General features: G+C 49.3%; 2 protein-coding genes across 3 annotated transcripts; both read right to left on the reverse strand.

The window, feature by feature from the left end:
* Positions 1-428: 428 nt before the first annotated feature.
* BUB3 (BUB3 mitotic checkpoint protein) lies at positions 429-14,378 on the reverse strand. 2 transcript variants are annotated; one of them, XM_064168249.1, is made up of 9 exons: positions 14,305-14,378; positions 13,864-13,991; positions 11,468-11,662; positions 10,328-10,397; positions 8,887-9,038; positions 5,717-5,875; positions 4,141-4,318; positions 2,770-2,986; positions 429-756 (listed from the first exon to the last, which is right to left on the reverse strand). In XM_064168249.1, the coding sequence occupies exons 2-9, from the start codon at positions 13,870-13,872 to the stop codon at positions 747-749; spliced, it is 990 nt and encodes a 329-aa protein (XP_064024319.1). In that variant the 5' UTR covers positions 13,873-13,991; positions 14,305-14,378; the 3' UTR covers positions 429-746. The 2 variants fall into 2 exon arrangements, with proteins under 2 accessions (XP_064024319.1, XP_064024327.1); XM_064168257.1 differs by lacking the exon at positions 429-756 and having other exon boundaries at positions 2,766-2,986.
* Positions 14,379-15,773: 1,395 nt separating this feature from the next.
* Positions 15,774-17,589, reverse strand: HMX2 (H6 family homeobox 2). The gene is made up of 2 exons (XM_064140159.1): positions 17,273-17,589; positions 15,774-16,601 (listed from the first exon to the last, which is right to left on the reverse strand). The coding sequence occupies exons 1-2, from the start codon at positions 17,547-17,549 to the stop codon at positions 16,057-16,059; spliced, it is 822 nt and encodes a 273-aa protein (XP_063996229.1). The 5' UTR covers positions 17,550-17,589; the 3' UTR covers positions 15,774-16,056.
* Between the last annotated feature and the right edge of the window lie 6,203 nt (positions 17,590-23,792).

Genomic DNA, 23,792 nt, shown 5'->3' on the forward strand with positions numbered 1-23,792 from the left:
TCCCAGGAACCCTGCCTTGCCAGTGCAGATCTACTGCCTTGAAACAAATCACTCAGCTGTAGGCTACAACTCTAGAGATTTGTTCCCCTGCGCCCTCAGCTCTTCTCAGGCATCACCAAATTCAGGTCTTCATGCAGTATGGGGAAAAAATATCAAGTACCATGCGTTCAGGTTCCTCCCTCCAGACAGGGCTCCTGGCTCTCCAGTAGCACTTGGGCCACTGAGATAAGCAAGCCCAAACACAACTTCAGGCCTTGTGAAAACATCACCTGGAGAACCAGCACCCCTGGGCAATGTGGAAATTCCCAATTCACTTCATTGGAGAAGGCAAGAGGTTCAGAAGTTTTCCATCAGGAAGAATTCTTGCAAGGTAAAGGTTTGGTCTTGGTGCTCCTTTCACAAGCAGTGGAGCTGGCTACACAAAGCGCTTAACAAAAACTACCAACATTTATTGAACAATTAAGAGAGTGCTGGAAGCTTCCAACAGGAGATACTAACAAAATGTGCTAAGTTTTTATAAAATGATGGTCTAGGCAGACTAATCTAAGAGCTACAGGCAGCAGGCAAAGGGAACAGCTTTGCTACCACTCTAAAGAGGCAAGCACTGACAGATTACAAGAAACAAACGTTTCTCGGTTAAGAAGCCACATCGGTACAGAGATTGTTCTTCTCACTTCTCTTGTTTTCATTTAGTCTTGTTAGGAGCAGGCAGGCGCCTCTTGGAGAGAAGAAATATCACCAGAAGTCTAAGTAGACCTGAAATAAATACACTGTATTTCAGCAAACAATATCTGGAGCAGTCATAAGCAGGTAAAACATCCAGCCCTCCATAAAAGCAGAAACGTGTACACAGACAGCGCGCACTTGTGCCAAGACACAATATATCACCGCTTGGTCATCGAAAACCTGACCTTGCCAGGCTTTTTCCTCATCTGGCACCATCCTGATGCATTTAAGAACACAGCAGAGGGCAGAAATGCTAAATGACCCACATGAATATGCAAAAAGATCCCTAAGAAACAACTCTTGGTCTTCCAAGGAACTTATTTTTAGAAGGAGCCAGAGATGACTCACCCTGCTGTACCATTAACATCCACACATCACTCTGAGTGCCCTAAGGTTGGCACCAGCAACTTGTAAATGTCAGAAGAGCAGATAAACCTCGTTAATGTTTTCAGAAATTCATTTAAAGATAGAAACAGGTCCAAAAAGATGCCTGCCTAAACGCATTGCAATTACGTTACAATTATTTTCCAAATACACAGAGATGCTCTGTCTTTTCTCAGCTCATTACTGACTCAAACAATTTGCCCTTCTGGGATCAATTGTTTGCTAATAAATAATTGTTGGCAGTCGCAAAATGATATTAAGGAGTATTCTTATTAGTTTTTCTTCTACAGCCTAATAAGATTCAAAACTAGCTGATTCCCAAGAGTCTAACCTTAACCTTGCTGTGTTTAACAGCCCAGGAAATGATGAACCATCTGTTTCAGAAAATAATGGAGGGCCGAGAGGAAATATTGTTTAATTGCAGATTAACCTCCTCAGAAGGCAGAAAGAAGCATCTACACAATTAGCAATCATAACTAGCAATGAACAAAAATAACTGAGAGCAGCTCCTACTACAGCAGGACCATAAGCTGCAAGCAGTCTTCTATCACATTTATTTGGTTTTAAGCAACCCTCTATGGAGGGAACAAGCACAACCTGGTTTGGAAAAGAAATCTGAATTACCACACTGGGACTTAATTTTCACTGGAGGAAGCCCCAGAAATAAATACTGAAATAGTTCTGCTTTAGTTTCTTCACGAGCATCAGAACTCTCCCAAAAGCCAGCTGTCCAAGTGAGAGGAGGTACAGTGTGTTTCTTCTTCTGCAACTCTCACCTCCCATCTCCACAGCACTAAAATGGCTGCTCTGAAAGCAACAGACAAGTCACTTTAGGCAGGGGGGAGGTCTTGAGGTTTGCAACCCAAGAACTTTGAACACTGATGTGTCTATTTACACAGCCTCTTCAATACTAAATAATAAAGATAACCAGGTGAAGTGTGAGATGGTTTGAGGTCTTGAAGTTAAAAAAACACACAGACATGACAAGCCAGAGGAATCTGGAAACAAAAACAACTGCTCCTGTGCTGGCATAATGAAGAGCGGTGCAATTCTACACCATGACAGCAATTTTTCTGTGGAACATTGGTGCCAAAGCCAGCTTAACAGAAATCTTTTACCTCCATCAATCAGCGTGCCCCACTCTGACAGCAGCAATGATAGAGAAGTGTGTTAGCAGAGGGCTGCAGCAAGCTCCCATCCGTGGCAGCTGAGAAGGCTCTCCCTGGATTCCCCCCGCACCTTCCCAGGGGCGCGGTTGACAGCTGGGTGCACACCCCACGCCTACAGACTTCATTATGCCCATCTTTCAGAGAGCCACAAGCAGGAACACTCATTCAAATTATTTTTGAACCCTTCACTTAATTCTTGAAGCAAGGAGCTAGCAATAACTCCACAGCTTCAGATAATAGCACCTATTCAAAAGGGGGGAAGAGTTTGACATTCTTCTCCCACTAACCAACTAGGCAGAGTTTTACCTGCCAGCCCTCTATCAGCCGACGGATATTGAAAGCTTGGGGGAAGAAGATACAATCGAGCCCAAGGCTCCTGTCAAGCTGCACTATCTGCTGCCATCAGTAATGCTATTCATGAATTTGGGAAGGTTAATAAATCCTGGGATGAATGCTGGGAAGGTCTCCGATACAGGTGAAGCACACTCACTTGGGTTTTGTCTCTGCGTCTGTCACCTGGCGGATGTAGATCCCATCCTCGGGGTGCTCGATGTCATCCATCTCGTACATGTAAGAGGAGGCTATGGCCAGGGTGGTGCCGTCATTGCTGAATGCCAGCGAGGCGATGCTGGTTGGGTACCGGTGGAACTGGCACAGCCTCTTCTTGTTGAACGGGTCCCAGATATTCACAAACCCATCGGAGCCACCTGGAAAGCAATTTTGGACATCTGCTGGTCAACTGCATATGGGCAAGGGGGTAAGACTGAAAAGATACAGCAAAGGGGGAAAGAAAACAAGCAAAATGAGAAAAGACACAGCAAAGGGGGAAAGAAAACAAGCAAAGGGGGAAAGAAAACAAGCAAAGGGGGAAAGAAAACAAGCAAAGGGGGAAAGAAAACAAGCAAAGGGGGAAAGAAAACAAGCAAAGGGGGAAGGAAAACAAGCAAAGAGGGAAAGAAAACAAGCAAAATGGGGAAAGACACAACAAAGGGGGAAAGAAAACAAGCAAAAAGAGAAAAGACAAAGGGAAAAGAGAACAAGCAAAAAGAGAAAAGACACAGCAAAGGGGGAAAGAAAAGACTGAAAAGATATCGCAAAGGGGAAAAGGAAAACAAGCAAAAAGAGAAAAGACACAAAGGGGAAAAGAAAAGAAGCAAAAAGAGAAAAGACACAGCAAAGGGGAAGAGAAAACAAGCAAAAAGAGAAAAGACTGAAAAGATACTGCAAAGGGGAGAAGAAAACAAGCAAAACGAGAAAAGACTGAAAAGATGCAGCAGAGGGGGAAAGGAAAACAAGCAAAAAGAGAAAAGCACCTGGAATTCCTTTATCAGCAAACCCACACAACTTTCTGTCAGTAAAAGCAGCTACACAGAGCTGCAGACATCAGGCAGAATTCCTGCTGAAAACTCTCACAACCTGAGGGAATGTGAAAACCCAGCCCATTGCAGGAAGCACTATTTAAACGCTTTAAAAAGCAAGGACACAGGAAGGAAAGGCTGATCTGCTCTCTACAACTACTTGAAGGGAGCCTGTAACCAGCTGGGCTTGGTCTCTTCTCCCCGGCACCCAGGGAGAGAATAAGAGGACACAGCCTCAAGCTGTGCCAGGGCAGGATCAGGCTGGATGTTAGGAGGAAGTTCTTCACAGCAAGAGGGATTGGCATTGGAATGGGCTGCCCGAAGAGGTGGTGGAGTCCTCATCCCTGGAGGTGTTTAAGAGGAGGCTGGATGAGGCACTCAGTGCCATGTGCTAGTTAATGAGAAGGATTAGGTGATAGGCTGGACTCGATTATATGAAGGTCTTTTCCAACACTGTTTAACAGCAACACTGAGGAATCCACACGGTACAAGCGAGTCTCTACCTGTAGCAAAGGTGTTGTGGACGTTGTGGAAGGAAATGGCATTGACTGGGTAAATCTGCTCAATGTTGTTTTCCTTCAAACGGTGACATTTGAATGCGTATTTCTTCTTTTGGATCTCTGGACTCGGGTCCAAGTACTCCACTGCAACACGACCTTCAATAGAGCTTAAAACATAACCCTACCAAGAACAAAATTCAGTTGGAAAGGTGCATTTTACAAGTCTACAACTGGAGAAGGGAGGGCAGTACAATTTATTGTATCATCCACTTCAATTTAGAGGAGTAAACTTCACATCTTAAGTTGGGCACAGCCAGGAATTGTTTGTTCCCACGCATCCATGGCATCCACAAAACCTACTTCTAAGAGAAAAACACCACAGCAGAAACAACTTTGTGAGCTTCTCATTGCACCAGTTTTAAGCTGAGTCAGACCTTCCACTACCCCTATGCAGGTCCCAGCACAACAGTATTTGTTGTATTTGCATCCCAAACAAATTTAGGACTGCCTTGTATCTGCCTACCTATCCCCTGGGGCCTAAGTATCTGAAATATGAGAGATACTCAGGGGCCTCTTTATTTTCAGAACTACACTATGTGAAAATCAGTTCAGAGCTTTAGACCAGCAACACTCAAGGTGAGGTAGTATTTTCAGAGAAACTTACTTCTAAGTGCTGTCCACTTATCCAGTTAATTACAGTCCTGACTGAGAGCAACCTGAGATGCTTTTATATAACTTCTGAGTTAAGCTCATAGCAGATCTTTTCAGATCTGGGATTGTAACGATAGCTAAGCTAGAGCAAGGCCCTTTAAAACCCACGGCACAGTACAACCTGGGAGATCAGCTTGTTTCACTATCCCTGGAACTGAAGTGTTCACATCAGCTCAAGAACAAGCAGCAGGGCCCTGCAATTCCTGTGCTATCCCTACGGACAGGGACAAATTCCCTCCCAGATTATTTTGTCAGAGGCAGCTAATCTCCTTGCTTTACCTCAGAGGCACCACCCATGCAGCATGTCAAGCTACAGGGAATAGCTGCCTGAGCACTAAATTGTGCCATTCCCCTAGCTAATGAGCCATGGGTTCTTGAGTGCACCACACAGACTCAGAGTGAAAAAAACACCCACAGGAAAGAAAGATACATAAACGACACTGACTACTTTTAATCCTGCCCCTGCTCACAGCCTGCTGAAGAAGCCAGGGCTACAGTGTACAAAGGCTGCTGAGCAACCACCAGCTCTTTCTTTCTCTGGCTGCAACTTGGTGCAGGGATTGTTTTTACTGGCTTTCAATTACAGGTCAGTATTGTGATGCACTAAATAGGTTATATTTTAAAGAGGAGGCAACACTGAGGAAAAAAGAAAATAGAATATGCTGGTAAATGAGTGGCAAACATTCCTAGGCTGCACTGGAACAAGAAGCTTCAATGCCTCTTGTCCCCGTCCCCCCGCCAGAGTTTAATTACAGAACTGGGAAGATCAGAAAAAATGATATTAAATATGGAGAAAACCTGACAAATAACCCCCCATTTTTCTTGAAGAATATTCAGCAGAAATGTAATTATGGGATGGTTCCCCAACCTGTTTATTGGGGAAGGCTCTGATGCAGCGGGTCTGGTATTTCAGGCTGGATTCTCTTCGCTGCTGCACGTAACCCATGTTCCGCAGATCCCACACCAGCACTCTTCGACCTGCTGTCCCCACAATCAGCCTATCCCCAGACACAGAAAGTGTGTAGACCTTTAAAACAAAACAAATAGCAGTATTTAACACTTACTAGCCTGGATATCCATGGTTCTTTGCACAAAATAAACCACCAGCAACACACAACAACAAAACAAGTGACCCCTACAATCAAGTCTAGAGCTAGAGAACTCCCTTTAGCTTTTAATTTCCAGCTGAAATTTGGGATAAAGAGCAGCAGTGTGCAGCTGATTAGTGCTAAGACATTCATGCACCATTTCAAAAGCTCACTCTTAATCCTGTATCCTAGCACACAGCTGAAAAAAACCACAAACCAAAACCCACCAAGCCCAGTGCAGCTCCACACGACACAGAACTAACATGGTCAAAGGAAAGTATTTCCTGTACATGTGCAATTCCAAATGTCAGGCACCGAAGGTCAGTTGCCAGCCCCCAGTTCTCAGTGATATCTGGATCATCTCAGCACAGATCCCTTCATTTTGCTGGTGTTATCCATCTTCCAAATGCTACACCTGTGCCCAAGCATTCCTGTATAACTCAAAAGGGAACCAGTATTATGCGAGCTCTCCTCGTATTATTTCAAGCATTGTATTTATTGGGTGATTGAAGGCAAGAGGAAAACAGACACAAAGTAAGAGGGGTGGAAAGGTGTGGCTCTTGGAATGCACCTTTGCCTGGTATGCACAGCCTGCATTCCCCACTATCAATGCATGATCCTTGAGTTTAAGCCTACAGCACCATGCTACACATTTCCTCCTTGGGTTTCCTTCCTCTGCTAATCATGTGGCATTCTTCCCAAACACAATGATTCCAACTTGAGCTATAAAGGGACATAAATTGGCAAAAATACAATTTAAAAAACCTGCAGTTTGCATACTTCAGTATGGCTAAGTGACCTGAAGGAAGCAAAATGCTTGACATCATTAAAAAAATATACTATGGCTTGGAATTTTAACTCTACTCCAAAAATCCTTCTTTATCAAACCTCAACTTGAAATACTCAGCATATAAATGGTTCTGTTTCCAGAACAGATGCAATTGGAATGCAGCTGATCTGGAAATATGTTAAAGAAAAAATAAGTGAAGAAAGAAAAAATAATGCGCAACCAAAATCTGTGCTATCAGATGAATTAAAAGTTGTTGGTGTGCAACAACACAGATCCCAGCTACCTGTAGCTGTCCTGTCATTGAGCTCCTAACAAGAGCAAACCACAAGAATGAACTTCTCAAATTGATCTAATGCAGCTAAACCCACAGGAAGCAGATACTGTATGTACCTCAGATCAAGGATCCAAAGTCTAAGAGATCTGGTATCCTGCCAGAAGGATTCCACTTATTTGTGCCACGCACTTGTATGATTTCACTGAGTACCTTGAGCTTCACTTTCAGGCTCTCTGATAAAGCTCAGTAAAGCTGCTTGGTTCTGCCAAGGCTCCACTGAATTCCTCCCAACAAAATAACTTTTCATTTGCTATAAACATTTCTGGAGAATTTTTTTAATTGTAATTAAAGATGTGTATCAAAGTCAGCAGAGAGCTGTGTGTTTGTAGATCTGGACATATACTTAGTCACTTAACCAATCCATCATCCGACAGGAAATCTCACTCTAAACTGTGATTATAGAACATCCCTCTTAAAACTCAGGTGCTAAGATGAGAAATATCTTAAACATTCACATAAGAATTGCCTAAAATTTCTGATGACCTAAACTGCTAAATCTTATGTAAGTATAAAAAGGGCAAAGAAAACTTTGAGCCAAGAGCAAACCTCCCTTTGTTATTCTTGCAGGGATCGATCCAAAGCCATTAATAAGCGTTGCACAAAAACGTGTTAGTACACAGGTATGGAAACAAAGGCATAAAGAACATTAAATGTCCTAAATCTTCTTTACAAACTGATGTCACACCTGTATAGGAAGTATTCTTTCTGCACCAGAGAACCATAAATCAGTGGAAGCCGCTGTCATGTAGTTGAGTAGGTGTAGACATTTATCAAAGGCAATATTAAAAACATGACATAATGAACCCTGCTGAACCAATAAGCAGCTTGACTCGCCGTGGCTGTCCATTATATGATATTCTGTCAGCAATTTATCACAGCTTTTTACATGCTACACACCACAATAAATCAAAGCTAGAAATAATGCAATTACTGTATTCTGAACAAAGATCTTGCCAGAAGTAGAGGCAGCTATGTTGCAGCAAAAGTAATAGCTATTTAGATGCAAGAGGAAAGGTAATGAGGGCTCACAATTATGACTTGGCAATATGATGTGACAGAGCATAATGAAATTTAAGGTACAGGCAGAAAAACACCCCACTAATATGTAAAATTATCCAGCAAGCCAGCCTGTGGTTAGGAGTCTAAGGCAAAAAATAGCAATTACTACTCTAGCTCTTTCAACGACACCACTGGAACCAGGAGAAAGATCAACACAGTGGAGAAAAAAGCTGCAGACGTGACAATTTACCGTCTCTTGCTCCCTCGTTAGCACAGGGGATTTTACTACTAGGGACTGAGTTTACCAGGCATTAGCACAAAGACTGCTGCTACAATACAAGGGGAACAAAAACCCACAACATCATTTCAGGCAACATAAATGGCTCCATGCACATCTCCACATGATCAGACCTGTGACTGCCAGGGAGTGAGATCTGAAGGTCTTCATGTTTAAGGACATCACTAGGGCGTATTAGCGCTAAACCGAGGGTTATTAACCACTGCACCATTTCACATGCTGCTTTTGTTAGCTTTTAATTCCCCAAGTCTGTTCTAAACTGTTGGAATTTGGTCCAGCACAAGTGCTGAGCTGTGCTCTCCTACTGATGAAAGCTTGAAGCCTTCACCTAAAATCAAAACATCTCTGAATATTGTTATTTTCTCAGCTGAAAAAACATTAAGCTTTTCAAATGCAACTTTAACAAATGTCATGGCAGAACTTTCCAAGCTCAGTTCAGTTCAAGACAGTGTGATGAGTTTAGCTGGTCACTGGCTGCACGATTCACCAGATTCACCCTCTCACCTGGAACACCTCCCCAGGCACATACCTTTTCGGGCTGAGAGAAGGTTCCTGCATTGCAGGGAGTTCTGGGATCCCACAGTTTAACCGTTTGATCCCAGCTTCCAGTCACCATGACGTTCACTTCTGGGCAGTACTCAACACACCTGATAGGAGCATCATGAGCACCCACAAGGTTTTCTGCAAGAAAATACAACAGTGTAGCTTCACTGCCTCTGCAACCAGAAACAGCTGAACCACGAACAGGAAAAGGACACAGCACTGCAGCACGAATTGGCTGGCACTCCCAGGTGTGTATGGATATGCACAAGTCCCTTTGAGAATACTTGTGTCTTCAGAAGCATAACTTCTGCCAGGATAAGGATGGTTGAATTTAAACTTTGGTCTTCTGAGATTGTGAAAGGAAGAGTTTTTAGGCACCTACAGAGGCATTCAGTATCAAATGGCGTCACCACCTTTGATGCAGACACTGCTACAGCAAGTGACTGGAGCTTGTATACATTAACATGCTGAGTGAAGGAATTCATAGGACATGTTAATAAAGACAGAAACACTAACAGAAGTCATCTATCACAGAACCTTGACCTTTTCCATAACATTGCTGCTCACAACTTTGTCAGGCCCTGGCTATTGGCTGGTTCTGGCAAACACATTTGTCTCAGGCTGAAATCTGCTTTTCTTTTTGATGCAACCCAAAAAAGGTTAGACAAAGTAGCAACACCTTTTGCCCCAGTGAGGCCCTGGAACTGTTACTTTTGAGATAGGTTTTGTTAGGAAAAACCACATAGTATAAAGCCATGACATTCGGTACAGCAAAAGCTTTCCACACATTCTGCCATAGGTAGGACAGAGTGTTCCAAGTATCTCTAAACCACAACCTTTTGCAAACTACATGCTCAGCTCAGTTCAGCTAACTCCCCCTAATTTAGAGACAGCAGCCTAGGGCAGCACAGGATTATCATCAGAAATCCAATTCAAGGCATCCTACAAGCACCTAGCAAGCTTTCTAACCAACTGTTAAATGCTTCCAAGCTTTGAGGTGGTACTTATTAGATAAAGGCATATATGTTGTGAACCTCAAATCAGTGTGACGAGTATATAGCTGTTTCTTTCCTTCCACTGTCACCTTAAAATAATTAAATCGAAGAAATACACATCAATGAATGTTCACTAGGACAGAAGTTTTACCTCTGGCAGGGAGGCATTCAGCCCTTCTGTCAAAGGTGTTACAGCACAATCTTCAATTATACCACAAGGAATACAGCATTGTGCAGTGCCTCAGTGACCAGAGACGGCTGACGATAAAGGGGACTGCTGAGCACTAACATGACAACTTACACCAACAGAAGACACTACTGAAAGGCAATATCCTCCAGCTCAAAAGCTTGAAATGCGTTCTACTCATCCAAGTGTAAAAATCTGAAGCCTAAGCCAGCTGAGATCTCTGACACAGACCTCAATCTGCTTACCTTGGTCCGTGTTTAAATCATGCATTTTCAATTGCTGATCTAATCCTCCGCTCCAGGCATGGGTTGGATCCTACAAAGCAAAACATTTCACCTTTAGGGCACATGTTAAAAGTCTCCCTGACTGCTATGCATTTAATCTGCTAGGCTCATACCAGAGGACTTGCTCTGCAGAGTTTTGGGATGATGGGAACTAAGACATGAGGACTGAGATCCAGTCTGGATTTAAACAGGCAGACACCAGAAGCTGCACAAATTGTTTAAGCAAAGTAAAATTCAGAAGAAACAAAAAGTAGTTAGAGGCTGTACCAAACCACTGCTATTTCTGTAACAGCAGAGCACACAGAGCTTATTTTAAGATGATCCTCACCTAACTGAAGTGTCCCTTTTAAAACTAATTTAGAGACAGAAAGCATTTGAGAAGCTGTCTGCTGGTCCACAGGATGGTGGCAGGTGCATGACAAAGCGTCCAGTGAAAAGAGCACAAGCAGAATTAAAAACTTCAACTTGATCCTTAAAACGTTTGCTAAGACACCAAACACTGGAGGACATGCCACAACACAACAAACCAAAAAATTAAAGATGCCAATTGCAAGCTTCTCACAAAAACAAAAAGGCAAAAGAAAGAAGTGGCAGCAATGAACTTCAGCCATTCACCTCTCAAACCCAGCGCGTTCAGAACACAGAAATGCAGTATCTGCTAAATGGCTCCCTTGGAACAAAGCCACGTTTCCAAAACAGCCCACTAGGAGAAGGTTAAAAAGAAAAGAGCAATTGGCCATGGGTATCTCTTGTGAATAATGATTTCTGCCTGTACACCACCAGTACAGCTCTTTGTAACAAAGACACACACGCGATTTACCATTCCACTGCAGAAACGGCATAAACCAGCTCAAATTACCTCTGCCCCCCACTTCCTCCACAATCACTTGTGTCCTGGCACTCTTCACAGCAATGCCTATATTTAGCACTAGAACTGCACTCATTAAAGGAAGAGAAATTGGCAGAAGGTCTGTTTTTTAGCCCAGAATCGAGGCAGGATTTCACTATCTCTTTAATTTCAGGGACTGGCAATTTTTCCTGTGTCTTGAGTGCTACACACCTATGAAATATTAATCTTTAAAAATCACTTCACACACTTACATAAAAAGCACAGTCAAGGACAGCTCCTGAATGTTGGTATTTGAGTCTCATGGTGTTGGCAGGAACATCATAGAGCCGGACGGTCGTGTCCCAGGATGAAACCAGCAGAAACTGGGATGTATTTGGACTGAACTTCACCGAGGAAATGCCATCGTCTGGGGTTTGGTTTAGCTTGAACTCGTTTGACCCTGTCATCTGAAGGAGAGGCAATAACACAGGGACACAGTTTTACTAATAAGGAAACATCAGCCTACCAAGTTAATTACAGAATCCATCTTAAAGGGAACCTGAAGTGCGCTTGAAAACTGGACTATCTATTGCACAGAGAAAGTGCAGATTTCTGACACTGGAAAATTCAAGATCATGACCACTGTCCACAACTGCAACAAATTCCTACCCCTGCAGACAGCTTGTAAATTTAAATACCAAATACAACATGGAATAAACAGCACAAAGCCTTTATTATTACTATAATCATCTCAAAGCTTAGATACTGCTACTTACAAACGTATTTTTCCCACTCTACCATGTGCAGCTCTATTTTTAAAAGTAAGTGTTTGTAAGTTACTGTGAGCATCAAAAAGTGACTTAAAACAAAAACAAACACCAGCAACCAGAAAGGATCTAATCTGAAAATTCCAACAGGAAGTGTTGAGCTGTTCCTTACTGGTTATGACTGCCATACATTGCCAACCATTGCAACTGCCTCATCTTCTAGACAGTTTCAGGCTCTCTGCAACTTTCCAATCCTTAGGCCTCCGGAAGTGCTATAAAATACTGCCACTGAAACAGCTTTAAGATTTTTGTCTTTTCTCTTAGAGTCTAAAGAAAATCAAATAAGGAAAATTATGCTCCGTGGGCTACTGAAATGTAGAGCAAACGTAAATGCCATGTGGCAGGAAGAAAAAGATGAATAATTGAATGGCTGCTCAGTGACTCTGAAGGTACCTGCAGAACTGGCCTCACAGAACTAGTTAGTTGCACATGTAAAACACCAAAGGACAGCAGAAGCTGTGAACAGCAAATTTCATCAGGGAAAGCAAAGTGAAATGCTCTGAAAGAAGAAGTGTTTGCACACTGACAAAACCACCACAACTTGTAAAGCTCCAGAAAGCCTCAACAGCACATTTCCCTTACGCTCAAAGTAACTTAGATCAGCTCTTCTAGAGCACTATCACTCCTCAATCTGTATGTAAGCCTGCAGGGGTAATGTCAGACCTCCGAGAATAAATCAGCGAAGAACGAGCAGAGATGATCCAGGACAAGGCTCACATTTTGTGCATTAATTCCATTCAGCACTTGTCAGAACTCACCAATCATCAAGCTGCATAATAATAATAATGGCAGCACGACACATACTGAGGCTGGAAAAACTCCCTAAGAGGGAGGTTTGTCAGGTGTTCTGCAAGACATCCCTCAAAAAACAAGCCAACTCACTACACCAGCATCAAGTGCTGTTGCTGCTGTTTAAACATGAAGTGAGAATAAAAAGGAAAATTACACCAAACTTTTAAGAATGGGAAATAAAAAAATGACTTCTTGTCCTCTTTTTCAGCTCTGCTTAGAGAACACTCGGGCAAAAGACAGACAGGCAGGAGAATCTGCCACACTTATTTCTGCAGCAACACTGTGCAGAATTTGGCTACACCTTTATTGGAGTTTAACCTGTAAAATACACCTCGAGGAGCATTTCAGATGAATGCACAAAGGCAGAAAACCTAAAGGAATTCAAAACAATTACAAAAACTAAACGGGATGGTGCTGGTTGCCTGGTCTAAGGTGGCAGAAATCTCAAACAATAAGCATGAGAATTTGATGTGCCTGGTACAACAGCCACAGAGCAGCCCAGAAGCAATCAGCAAGCAGCACTTCCTGGAAATGAAATTACTTACATCAGCAACCTGGAAGGATCTCCCAAAAGTATTTTTGATCCCAAAGAATGCATAAAACATCAGAATTGAAGCATCTCCTTTTCACCAACAACTAAAAAAGGACAAAACCAAAACTAAATCCCCGCAAAGAGATGGACTTTCACAAATCCGGATGGTCCAGAGCCAGGACTGTCCAGCGACACTAACTGCCAAGCTCACCTCGGACTACAAAGCCCTGGCACAACGTTTCAGCACCACAAGGAACAGCTCATCGAGATGCTCTCAGAGGGAGGCAGACGCTACTGAAACTGCGGTGCTAACACAAGCGCGGGGTGCACTTTTGCAATGATTCCCAAAGCTCATCTTTGCTGAAGGGGTACGAGATCAGTGCTTTTATAGCTCCTCTGAACGCAGCACATTCTACATTCAGCTGGACACTGAGCGTTACAGGGACAAAGCAGGCCGCGTTGTGGGAAGCCCCGGGCCGCCCAGCCTACGCTGTCATTAAGGAGACACAGAAAGTACCGTTTTCATGTTGCAACGCCGAGGACAAGCCTTTTTCCTGCAGCAACGGCGGATTACGGAAGCGCTGAGGCGTCAGAGTCGCAGTCCGCTCCCGGAGAAACACGTCAGGATGCGAGGAACGCTGCTCGCTGCGGCGGGAAGGGAAGAAAGTGAGAGAAGGCTCGGGAGACCAGCAGAGCAGCTCCGGCACCCACGATCCCGGAGGGAAGCTAGAGAGAAGCCGGAGAGAACCGGGAGAGCGGCGGGAAAGTGAAGGCAGCCGCCAGCCCGGGCGGGACGAGGCCGTTCCCAGGCCGCGGCGGCCGCTCCCCCTTAGCGCAGCGCCGCGCCGCAGGCCCAGCCGTGCCACACAGGCCTCCGCACTCCCTCTCACCCCAAACAGGAAGACCTGGGCCTGGGTCCCGTTCCCGGCCCGGATCCCGGCGGCAAACCCAGACTCACCTCGGAGTTCCGCCCGCGCCCCGCGCCCCGCGCCGCCGGCCTGCCGCCAACCGCCGCCCGCGCAGCCGCGCCCCGCCCCCGCCGCGCCACGCTGCCTCGCCATTGGCCGGTTCCAAAGGGCGGAGCGGCGCGTCCCGGCGTGCCCCGCCCCCGCCGCGCCACGCTGCCTCGCTATTGGCCGGTTCGAAGGGGCTCAACGGCGCGTCCGGCGTGCCCCGCGCGCCCGCGCTTCCGGCGAGCCGCCGCGGGGCATGCTGGGACGTGTAGTCCGCCAGTCACGGAGAGACGATGCGGGGCGGGAGGCCTCTGGTCCCCGACGCGCCCGCTATCGTAATCGACTGCTAACAGGGGCTACCGGGCGGGGGGACTCAGTGCTGGCCATGCGGCCCACTCGGAAAGCCACACTGATGTCCCCCGGGGGGAGCTGCGGTGGCCTGATCCCCATCCCGGGGCCACGGCTAGGGAAAGCGCCGTCCGGTTCCCTCCACGGGAGGCGGCGGCAGGCCCCCGCGAGTCCCGTGCAGCAGAAGCAGGGACAGCTCCTGCCGGGCTTTCATAGCGTTAGCCGTCGAACATGAAACACGAGTTACTGCTCGGGGGGAAGGGTCTGAAAGGCAGAGAAGGCACAGGCACTGGAGTGCCCACACTCCCCCCGGTGTCTCACCGGAGCACGGCTGACCTCACCCCGGCCTGCAGCTGCCGCGGGTCAAGGGAAGCACCGGGCTGCAAACCGGCATCGACGGCTTAGAATCCCGGCTACGACGCTCCAGCAGAGCTTCTTCGTTCCCATTGAAAATCATCTTACTCGTCCCTTAGGATCTTCTGTTTCTCCGGTTTTTCGTTACCGCGGACGGCACCTTTGTTATTCCCGCTGCGGGCATCCCCACGCCCGGTACCGGCGGCCGCCGTTTACAAACCGCTTGCTGCGGAATATACATTTTTTGTATGTGAACGATCGACTCCATCCTCCGTGGACGAGGCAGCCGTGGGTACCCTGGGGCGGAGAGAAGAGGCTCCGAGCACCGGGAGCTGCAATCCCGGAGCCGCCAAGCACCGGAGTCGATCGCCGAGAGCTGTCACCGTGACTTAGGCAGAATAGTCCTGAAACCAGAAAAAAAGGGCCCGCTTCCGACACTGCTTTTGAGCGTTTGAAAAAGACCCTTCAGCTTGCAGCCCAGCGCCGGCAACCGAGCGCACCCCGCTCCGACGGGGCCATGGGCAGGGGGACGGGCAGGCCCTGCCTGGGAGTCCCCGCAGGAAACGAGATAACGAGCAGGAGACACGGAACCGAGCTAAACCCTCTGCGTAACGTCCCGTTTGGGCTCGCACATGCACCCGGTGCCAGACGCCGCGGGCTGCCCGCCGTCCCCGGCCCGGGTCCCCGCGGTAACCTTCGAGCGAGGAACACGCGACTGAGCTGGCAAATTTACAAACGAGGCTTAAAACGTTTTATTATTTCCTTTCTTTCTTTAAAAATATGTACAGATCTGAAATAGCTCCTTCTCTTTTATTATTAGCTTTTGTTCTGGCTTCAAGTGGCAGGACAGCAGGAGGGAAGCGAGGGGGGTGCTCCCCACCGTGCCCCGGGCTCTCCGTTTGCCTGTCCCTCCCGTCAGTTTCGTTCCTCTGTCCTCGCTGCAGAGATGGGCAGAGTCCGCTCAGAGAACACGCGGCGCCCCCGCTCCTGGTACCGGCCCCGGTACCTGCCCCGACGGGACGGCCGCGGGGAAGGGGAGCGCGGCGCGGGGACGCTCAATAGTCGATCTTGTTGTAGAGATTGTAGAGCGGTAAGGCCGAGAGGTTGCTGCCGGGATAGTAGAGAGGGGCGGGGAACGCGATGGAACGGGGCACCGGCACTCGGAGGAGGGAATTGTCTCTGAACACCAGCGGCATCCCCACCAGAGTCTGCGCCGAGGCGTGGGCCATGTTGGCCGCCTCCAGTTCGGCCGAGAGCTGCCGTTTCCACTTGTTCCTGCGGTTCTGGAACCAGGTCTTCACCTGGGTCTCGGTGAGCTGCAGGCTGGAGGCCAGGCAGGCCCGCTCCGAGCTGCTCAGGTAGCGCTTCATGTCGAAGGTGGACTCCAGCTGATAGACCTGGCTGCGGCTGAACACCGTGCGCGTCTTCTTCTTGGCGGCTCCGGCCTGCCGGTCCCCGCCGTCTCGTTGTTGGTCCCCGCAGGAGGGCGAGGAAGGTCCCAGCGTCTTCTCCTTCTCCTCCTTACAGTCCTGCTGCTGGGGGGGAGAGAGGAAGGATCCCCGATCCCCGCTGCCCGCCGTTCCGCTCCCCTTAGAGCTGCCTGTAACAGAGCGACAACGAGGGGGTCGTACACCGGCCGGGATCGGCACCTCTCGAGGGCCGAGCTCGCACCCCCACTGCCGCTTCGGCTGAGAGAAGCACCGAGGAGAGACCCAGGGCAGGTACCCGTCGCCTCCGCTGCCCGTGGAATCGCTAACTGGGGGAAGACATCTCCTCCAGGGTTATCCCTGTCCTCCATCACGTGGAGGGATGGAAGGATGGAGGAATGTACAAGTGGCTGTGCATGCCTCGCTGAATGCACCTGAGTACCAGGCTAGGGTACCGGCAGGTTGAAACCTGCCTTCCTAGCGCGGCAAGTGGCACACCGTTTAGTCAGAATTAACGCTAAAACCCTAAACGTCTTTCCTCCCCTTGCCCGCTAACAAATAAACACGCAGGATCTAAGAAAACGAGCGTTATCCATCCCATCCGCGCCCCTTCGGGAGCATCAGCCCCAGGACGGGTGGGAAGGACAATAAAAAGCCACTCTATTTTTGACGGAATTCCTTCCTCTTCCTCCTTCAGCCACGGACGGCGCAGATTCGCTATGACTCGGAACCAGGGAGGGTGCGATATGCCCCTGCACACAACCACCTCGGCAGAGGCTGGGGCCGAGCCCTTCGCGGCCTTTCCCGGCTGGCCCCGTCCGCCCCGTCCCATCCTGGTACTCACCGATACAGGTGAAGCTGAGGGACTGGTGCTTGTGGCACGCCTCTGCGGGACCCTGCGCCTCGGGGCAAAAGCAGCTGCGGTGTTTCCAGCTCTCCTCCGGCTCCTCGTCTTCCGAGGAGAGGGAAAGGGTCCGGCTGCGGGAGGGCCAGGCGGCCGCCCTGCCACCGGCTTCCCGGGGCGGGTCGGAGCTGCTGCTGCCCAGGATGGACTGGATGGTGAAACTGGAGATGGGAGCAGCCGCCGGACAGCATTTGCTGGGGTCTTCTTTGCTGCTCATCCTGGGTTCATAAGAAAGCAGAGGAGGGAAGCTCACGCTTTAGAGGCGCTCGGGGGGCCGGGATGTGCGAGAGGAGGGCGGATAGGGGAAGCCGGCAACCGGCCAGGGGGTTTATTTTGGTGGTGGTGTGTGGGGGGGGTGTTTTCGGCGTGCCGCTGCCGGCTCTCCCCACGCCTGCCCAGGCGGACTGCATGCTCCTTCCCCCGCGTCCCTATTGATCTGCGGGCGGCGGGCGGCGGGGCTTCATTTGCATGGAGGTGGCCTCCGCCGCGCCAATCACGGCGGTGGCGTCTACGGAAAGTTTGGAAACCCGCAGGGTCCGGGGAGGAGAGATGGGGTGTATGGAGAGGGAGGGGTGGGTAGTAAGCACTGTGAGCCGGGGGAAACCCCGCGGGGTCCTCACTGCGGCCCTCGGGGCTGCTCTGACTCCACACACATCCCCCGGGGGTGGAACGCTGAGCTCCCGCCGTGCCTCCACCTCGAGAGGGACGTGGGCTGCATGTTCTATGGCAGCTGGGGCGGTGGATGCTCGGATAAACATCTTGTGCCTATTCGGGAATCTTTACCTCTCTTATTCATTAGAGGAGAGGAAAAGCAACTGTTACGGCGAGGTGGGTGGAAAACCTCCGAGGAACTGGGATTTGCACTGCAGCCTTAACAAACGTCTCATGCAATGCCTCCTGCTTTTCCTTCCCAGGGTCTGCAGGGAGGCAGGGAACATCCTTCTGCATCCCCAAATAAACTTTGTCAGGAGCCAGGGGCTCTTCGTCTCGAGGGGAATAAATCCGGGCGATCGCTGCTTTTCCCCCGCCGCTCCCGCCCTTGGAAGAGGAAATCTGTGGGCCGGCTGGGACACCAGTCCCTGTGTCACACCTGCCGCAAAGGAACGAGGGGGCAAGGGGGCTGAGAACTTGGGCCCTCACCGGGGTCCGAGGGTCACCTTAACCACGCTTATGCGAGGGCCTTCCCCTCGGGCCTGCTCTGGAGATGCGAGGCGGAGGCCGAGCCCCGACGGCTGCCTTGAGCAGCCTCTCCCGCCGGCATGGATCTGACTCCTGCTTCTCCTTCTGCCCTCGCCCTCCTCACTGTTGGGGTCCGGAGTCAGACCCTGCCAGGCGCCGGCGGCTGCCCCCCCAGTCACACCCAGAAATATCCTTGATTCACGAAGACGGGGAGAGTTTTGCAGCCGGTTGGACCAGTGCCCCCCCAACCCCTTAGCTCCGGGGACAACGACACTGGGGGACTGCTGCAGCACCTCGGGTGTGGCTGAGGAGGGAGGCTGCAGAGAAGAGCGAGTGACAAGCGCTGCTCCACCTCGGAAATACCGCTGGTTTTGATGGGATTCCTATCTAGACGCAACACCCTTGGTGGGGGGCACAGGCTGCGCTTCTTCAGCCTCGGATTGCCCATAGGGCTGGTGTCCCTGTCGGCGGAGGTGACCCTGCTCCGGCTGCTGATCGCTTGCCCGGTGCGGTTCGTTCCCCCTCTCCAAAACATATCCCTCCCTCCCTCAAAAAAATAATTTAAAAAAAGGTATTAAAAAAAAATCAAGAATTAGAAACAATCAAATCGAGGGAAGCAAAGAATGAGATGGAAATATACAAATCAATAGAGACAAATGTCAAGACGTTTTAAAATGACATTTTCATTAACTCCGAGTCACCATATTATGTCTGGTATATTGAATAAAGTACTTATAATATAATTAGCTATAGCGAGATGACGACTGTTACCCAGACCAGCGGCATAATCTTTAACTACTTAACTACTTGATAGACTCATTAATGGACTAATTGATTAGGAAAAGTGTTCCAGCTCCTCCTCTCCCTGTGAGGGGCAGGTGCTGTCCTGTTTTACCACATTAACCTTTTCAGTGCTTTTCAACAGGGTCGCGACACATTACAAATGGTCAGCTTTAATCATGATGTCAGCTCATTAACCCGGAAAGACCCCGCACTGAAATACAATTTAAGAAATCGTCCTTCATCCCGCTCTGCCGCCTCGCCTGGACCCGCATCTACAGCACAGCACCCCTCCCGCGGGCGGCGAGCGGGGAAAGGGGGCTCTGGGCGAGAGCCGTCGAGGTAACCAGCCCGGCCTGCAGCCCTTGGGGGCCGGCAGCCTGTTCCTTCACGGGGATGGGACCGGAGCAGGGAAGGAGAGCCACTAAGCAGCAATCCCACTTCCCCGGCGGTCCCTCGACGTGACATTGCAATGGCACCGCTGGCCTCCAACTGCCTCCCACGCCAGAGCTCCTTTCCTTCGGAGCCCCTCAGCAGACCGGTGTGCCCCTGATTCTGTTCTCCCTTCCCCGCGGAAGGAGGTCGTACCCGGGTGGGATGCGGGATGGTGAGAGGGATGCTGGCCGAGGCGGAATTAACAAGCACGGCCCAGGCACAGCCTGAAAGCCACCAGAGCGCCCAGAAACGAGCATTTCAGGAGAAACCTGGGAAATGGCCGCTCCGCTGGCGAGGAAGTGAAGTCAAGGTAACCTCTCCGGGGTGCTCGCCAACGGGAGCACCGGCGAGTCGGACCGGCCCTGGCTCCGCTCCCCGTGGTGGGTGAAGCAGCCCAGCCACGCTCTCATTAGCATCTGATCGAATATTCATCAGGGCGGCCACGTTAAAGCTTTGGCGTGGGGGTAACCCGGAGCGTCCCCCCACGTCCCCGCGGCCGGTCCCGTCAGGGCACAGATGATCAAACACCGCGGCAAAGATAAACTTTGAAAGACAGAGCGAACGCTTAAAGTTTAGATCTCCAGATTATTACAATGCTCGATATTAAAGTGGCCCTGAGCAAGCTTTCAAAGGGAGCCTAATAAAAATTGATCTCCGCTGCTTTTGCAGCACTCGGAAAATAGGCTTGTTGAGCGGCCGTAATATCGGGAGAAGGTTCCCTCTGAAATGACAGATGAAGTCATAAACAAGTTTGATCTTGGAATCAAGCTTCGATAAATATTAAACACAGTCCCCTTTACACGTGTGGATTATGATATATGACGCGTCCAAACTTTAAAATAAGGAAATACCAGAGAAAATGATCTCGATAAATTTTCTAAGTATAAACGTTGATTATGTTTCGATTTTCATTCAAGAGCCTCTGCTGCTCGTTTTTTGGTGCAAATGACATCTTGCAATAGGCTTTTGGGGAAAAGGGCTCCCTCTTTGAAAAAGAGAGCCCTAGAGGTGTACAATTTATGTAATCTGTGGCTGGAAAATGAATCGTGTAATTTATTGGAAAACAGAAAGTCATGAAGATTGGATCAGCATAGCCTATCCAAGGCCCCCTATCCATCAAGTTCCAATTAACAACCTAACCAGAGAGCTTTAATGTGTTTCCAATCTAGTGGCCTGATAGACTCATCAATTCCTCTGGGAGAAATTAAGAAAATCGACCGCCCCTTGGCGTTGTAGTGTCATTCCTTTCTGCAACTATATGTCAAATTAAAAACACAATTAAAATTTAAACTGTTTCAATCAGAGGGTGCCCTGCAACCTATGTTTCACTTAATAGAACTTTGATGAAAATCTGATGGTTCCACTCCATCACGAAGGCGAATAGAGCTGAGGAGAGCGAGAGATTCTTTATATTTATTTTAAATACCGGAGCTCGGGGAAGCCGAGAGCAGGTGACCAAACCTGGGAGAAGCGGAGCTTTTATTCCCGTCGAGCTGCCGTTTCCCACGCCCGCGGGGCTCCTCCGCACGCTGCCCCGGCGACACGTGTGTCCCCACCGCCAGGAGGGGGGAGAACGGGACACGAGCGTCCCACGGCCCCTTCTAGAGCGGCAGGGAGTGAGGTGAGGGAGATTTACATCGGAAACATCGCGCTGATGGCGAGAGATTGGCTGACTCGGGCTGTAAAATGCGTACGGGCGGCTCGGAAGAGACACGAACCGACTCCGCTCGCAGCCGTCCCCCCTCGCCCTGGCCCGAGCCAGCCCAGGGGGATGTGGGATGGGGGAAAGGGCTGTAGGATCTGCCTCCCTGCTTCGACTTGAGATCGATAGAAACAGGTCTAAACCTCTTCGCTGGGCAACTCTTCAGGCTGGCCCTGGGTTTACGGTCCGGGGGAGGCGATTTCCACCGCACCGACAGCCACGCTCGGCGCAGAGAGAGGGGAAACCCGGCCGAGCTTTTCCGATTTTTGCTCATTTTGGAGGTGGTTCCGACCCCTCAGACTGCACTTCGGTCTAGGCGCGGGTCCTCGGGGGCAGCCCGGGCAGCGGCGGGGACAGTGGGTCCCGCTGCCCCATTGCCGATGAGACGGGAGTGGCGGGAGGGTAATTCGGATGTGCGAGAACAAACCAAGGTCATCAACACCGCGGAAAGATCGCAGGAACAATAGATTCATTTGAAACAATATTTTACAGACGTTTGGCGATCAATATGAACTGAAGCATTATGCTGTACCAATCTGTTAATGCTCTTAATGGTCTTCTCATTCCGTTAGCACACTAGACCAAGTCGATAGAGTAAAGTGATTATTACAGAGACACTTGCAGCATATTTGGGGACGAAAAAATAAAAAAGGAAAAAGACCCCCCCCTCTCCGAACCACCAAAGTGCCTATTTCCACCACTGTTTTAAAGCGGCATTATTCCTCCGGAGCTGTGACCGCCTCCCTGTGTCCCCACTTCTGCCGCCTGTCCTGCACGTCCTAGCATAATCAAGCATTTCCCACCGACCCGTATCAGAAAGTAGGTCTTCGGATGTAGGGGAGGGGAAAAAAATCAAAGTTAAAAAAAAAAAGAAAGAAAAAGGTAATAATTTAAAAATACTAACCTCCCAAACCGACTCGCCGACAGCGTGCGGCTGCTGGAGGGGCCGAACCCCCGCACCCTGTGTCCCTACTTCAGCCCTCCGGGAGGCAAAACTCTTCTGAATCCCCAAATCTGGTGGCCGGGAAGTTTATATCTTCCCCTCTCGCTGTTTGCTGTACACAGCAAGCCTCTGTTTACTACCAAATAAAAGAAATACATGTATGTTTCGACCACAAACAGGAGAGCGAGGTCTGCTCAGCCAGGCTCAAAACAGGGGCCGAGAGAAACCGCCTTATCTCCTGAACTGCAAACAAAGGCAGAGATTTGAGTTGCTACAGCTCAGAAGAATGAAGTAACTTTCTTCGAATCGCTCCAGCCTCCCCGCCAAACACTTTTTGTCTTTGTAAAGATCATTTACTTTTTATGATGATGATTATTATTATTTCCCTCCCCCACACACTCTCCGCTCCCCTCCCCGTCCCCCGTCCCCGTCCCCCGTCCCCGCCCCGCTTCCATCGCTCAGGGCGATTGCTTTCACTCCATCCAGCTAGTTGGTGCGAGCTCTCCAGAAACTTTAGGCAGGACTAGAGCTGCCGGGGTGGGAGGGTGGAGGAGGGGTGGGGCGGGTACCTTGGCAGCCTGTCCGTGTTCCTAAGCCGAGAGCGGCTCGGGAAAGCCGGGAATGCAGCAGAGCCTGTGCTCTGTGGGGATCCCCCTCGAAATGTCGTGTCCGCCCGATAAGTGAGAGTACAGACTTCCCGCCTGCCGCTTTACTGAGCATTTGGGGATAGGACGGAGTTTGCGATGACTTTTGCAGAGCTTGAAAAAAGACTCAGCTGACTCCGGTTGCGAATAGAAAGGAGAATCCCTCTCCAAGGGCTCTTGACAGCCGGAGAGGGAGGAAAAGCCCGGCCCTGCCCGTGCAGCCCCGCTGCGGCACGGGTGTGGGTCAGAGGGTAACGAATTCGGCTCACACGCCCTCACTCTATCACCCAGCTTCATTGCGGGCTTCACAGTCTGCTGTCTACTGTCGCTTTCACGCTGTGCCAGGGCGGCAAGAAATAGAAAAGCTGCTCTCTGACTCGCCGCTTTAAATCAGTTTTATTTTTTTCCCTTAAATCTTAAAAAAAAAAAAAAAAAAAAAAAAAAAAAAAAAAAAGGGATAAGCTCCTACTTGAACCTCATCAGACCCCACCGAGATCAAACCTTCCCTTCGACGTGTAGGACAGGCCAGTGCTCGTTCTCCGCACCGGCGTAAGGGCTGAGCTGCGGGGATGAAGCCGCGCAAAGTGTCATCCCCTTGCTCCTTCCCTGGCTGGGGAAAGGCCGGGCCAGAATCGTTTTCTGAGCACCGACCACAAATAAAGTCAGGTTTTTTTCCCCCTCGCCGTTTGATAACATCGTGCTACCGCGCCGTAAACTGGGGGAAAATCGTATTTGCTGTTACAACAATATTTTTAATGAGCCGCAAGCGACTTGTCC

This window comes from Pogoniulus pusillus, chromosome 3, assembly GCF_015220805.1.
Source record: "Pogoniulus pusillus isolate bPogPus1 chromosome 3, bPogPus1.pri, whole genome shotgun sequence".
In the NCBI taxonomy this organism is placed as follows: Eukaryota; Metazoa; Chordata; class Aves; order Piciformes; family Lybiidae; genus Pogoniulus; species Pogoniulus pusillus.

Bases quoted from the DNA above. Each gene is read 5' to 3' on its own strand.
- BUB3 (XM_064168249.1), bottom strand. The intron at 9,039-10,327 runs GTAAGCAGATTG...ATTTTCTTGCAG, and splicing joins TGATTTAAACACGGACCAAG to AAAACCTTGTGGGTGCTCAT. The intron at 4,319-5,716 runs GTTGGGGAACCA...TGTTCTTGGTAG, and splicing joins GAGCCTTCCCCAATAAACAG to GGTTATGTTTTAAGCTCTAT.
- HMX2 (XM_064140159.1), bottom strand. From the start codon at position 17,549: ATGAGCAGCAAAGAAGACCCCAGCAAATGCTGTCCGGCGGCTGCTCCC. The intron at 16,602-17,272 runs GTGAGTACCAGG...GCTCTGTTACAG, and splicing joins CCTCAGCTTCACCTGTATCG to GCAGCTCTAAGGGGAGCGGA.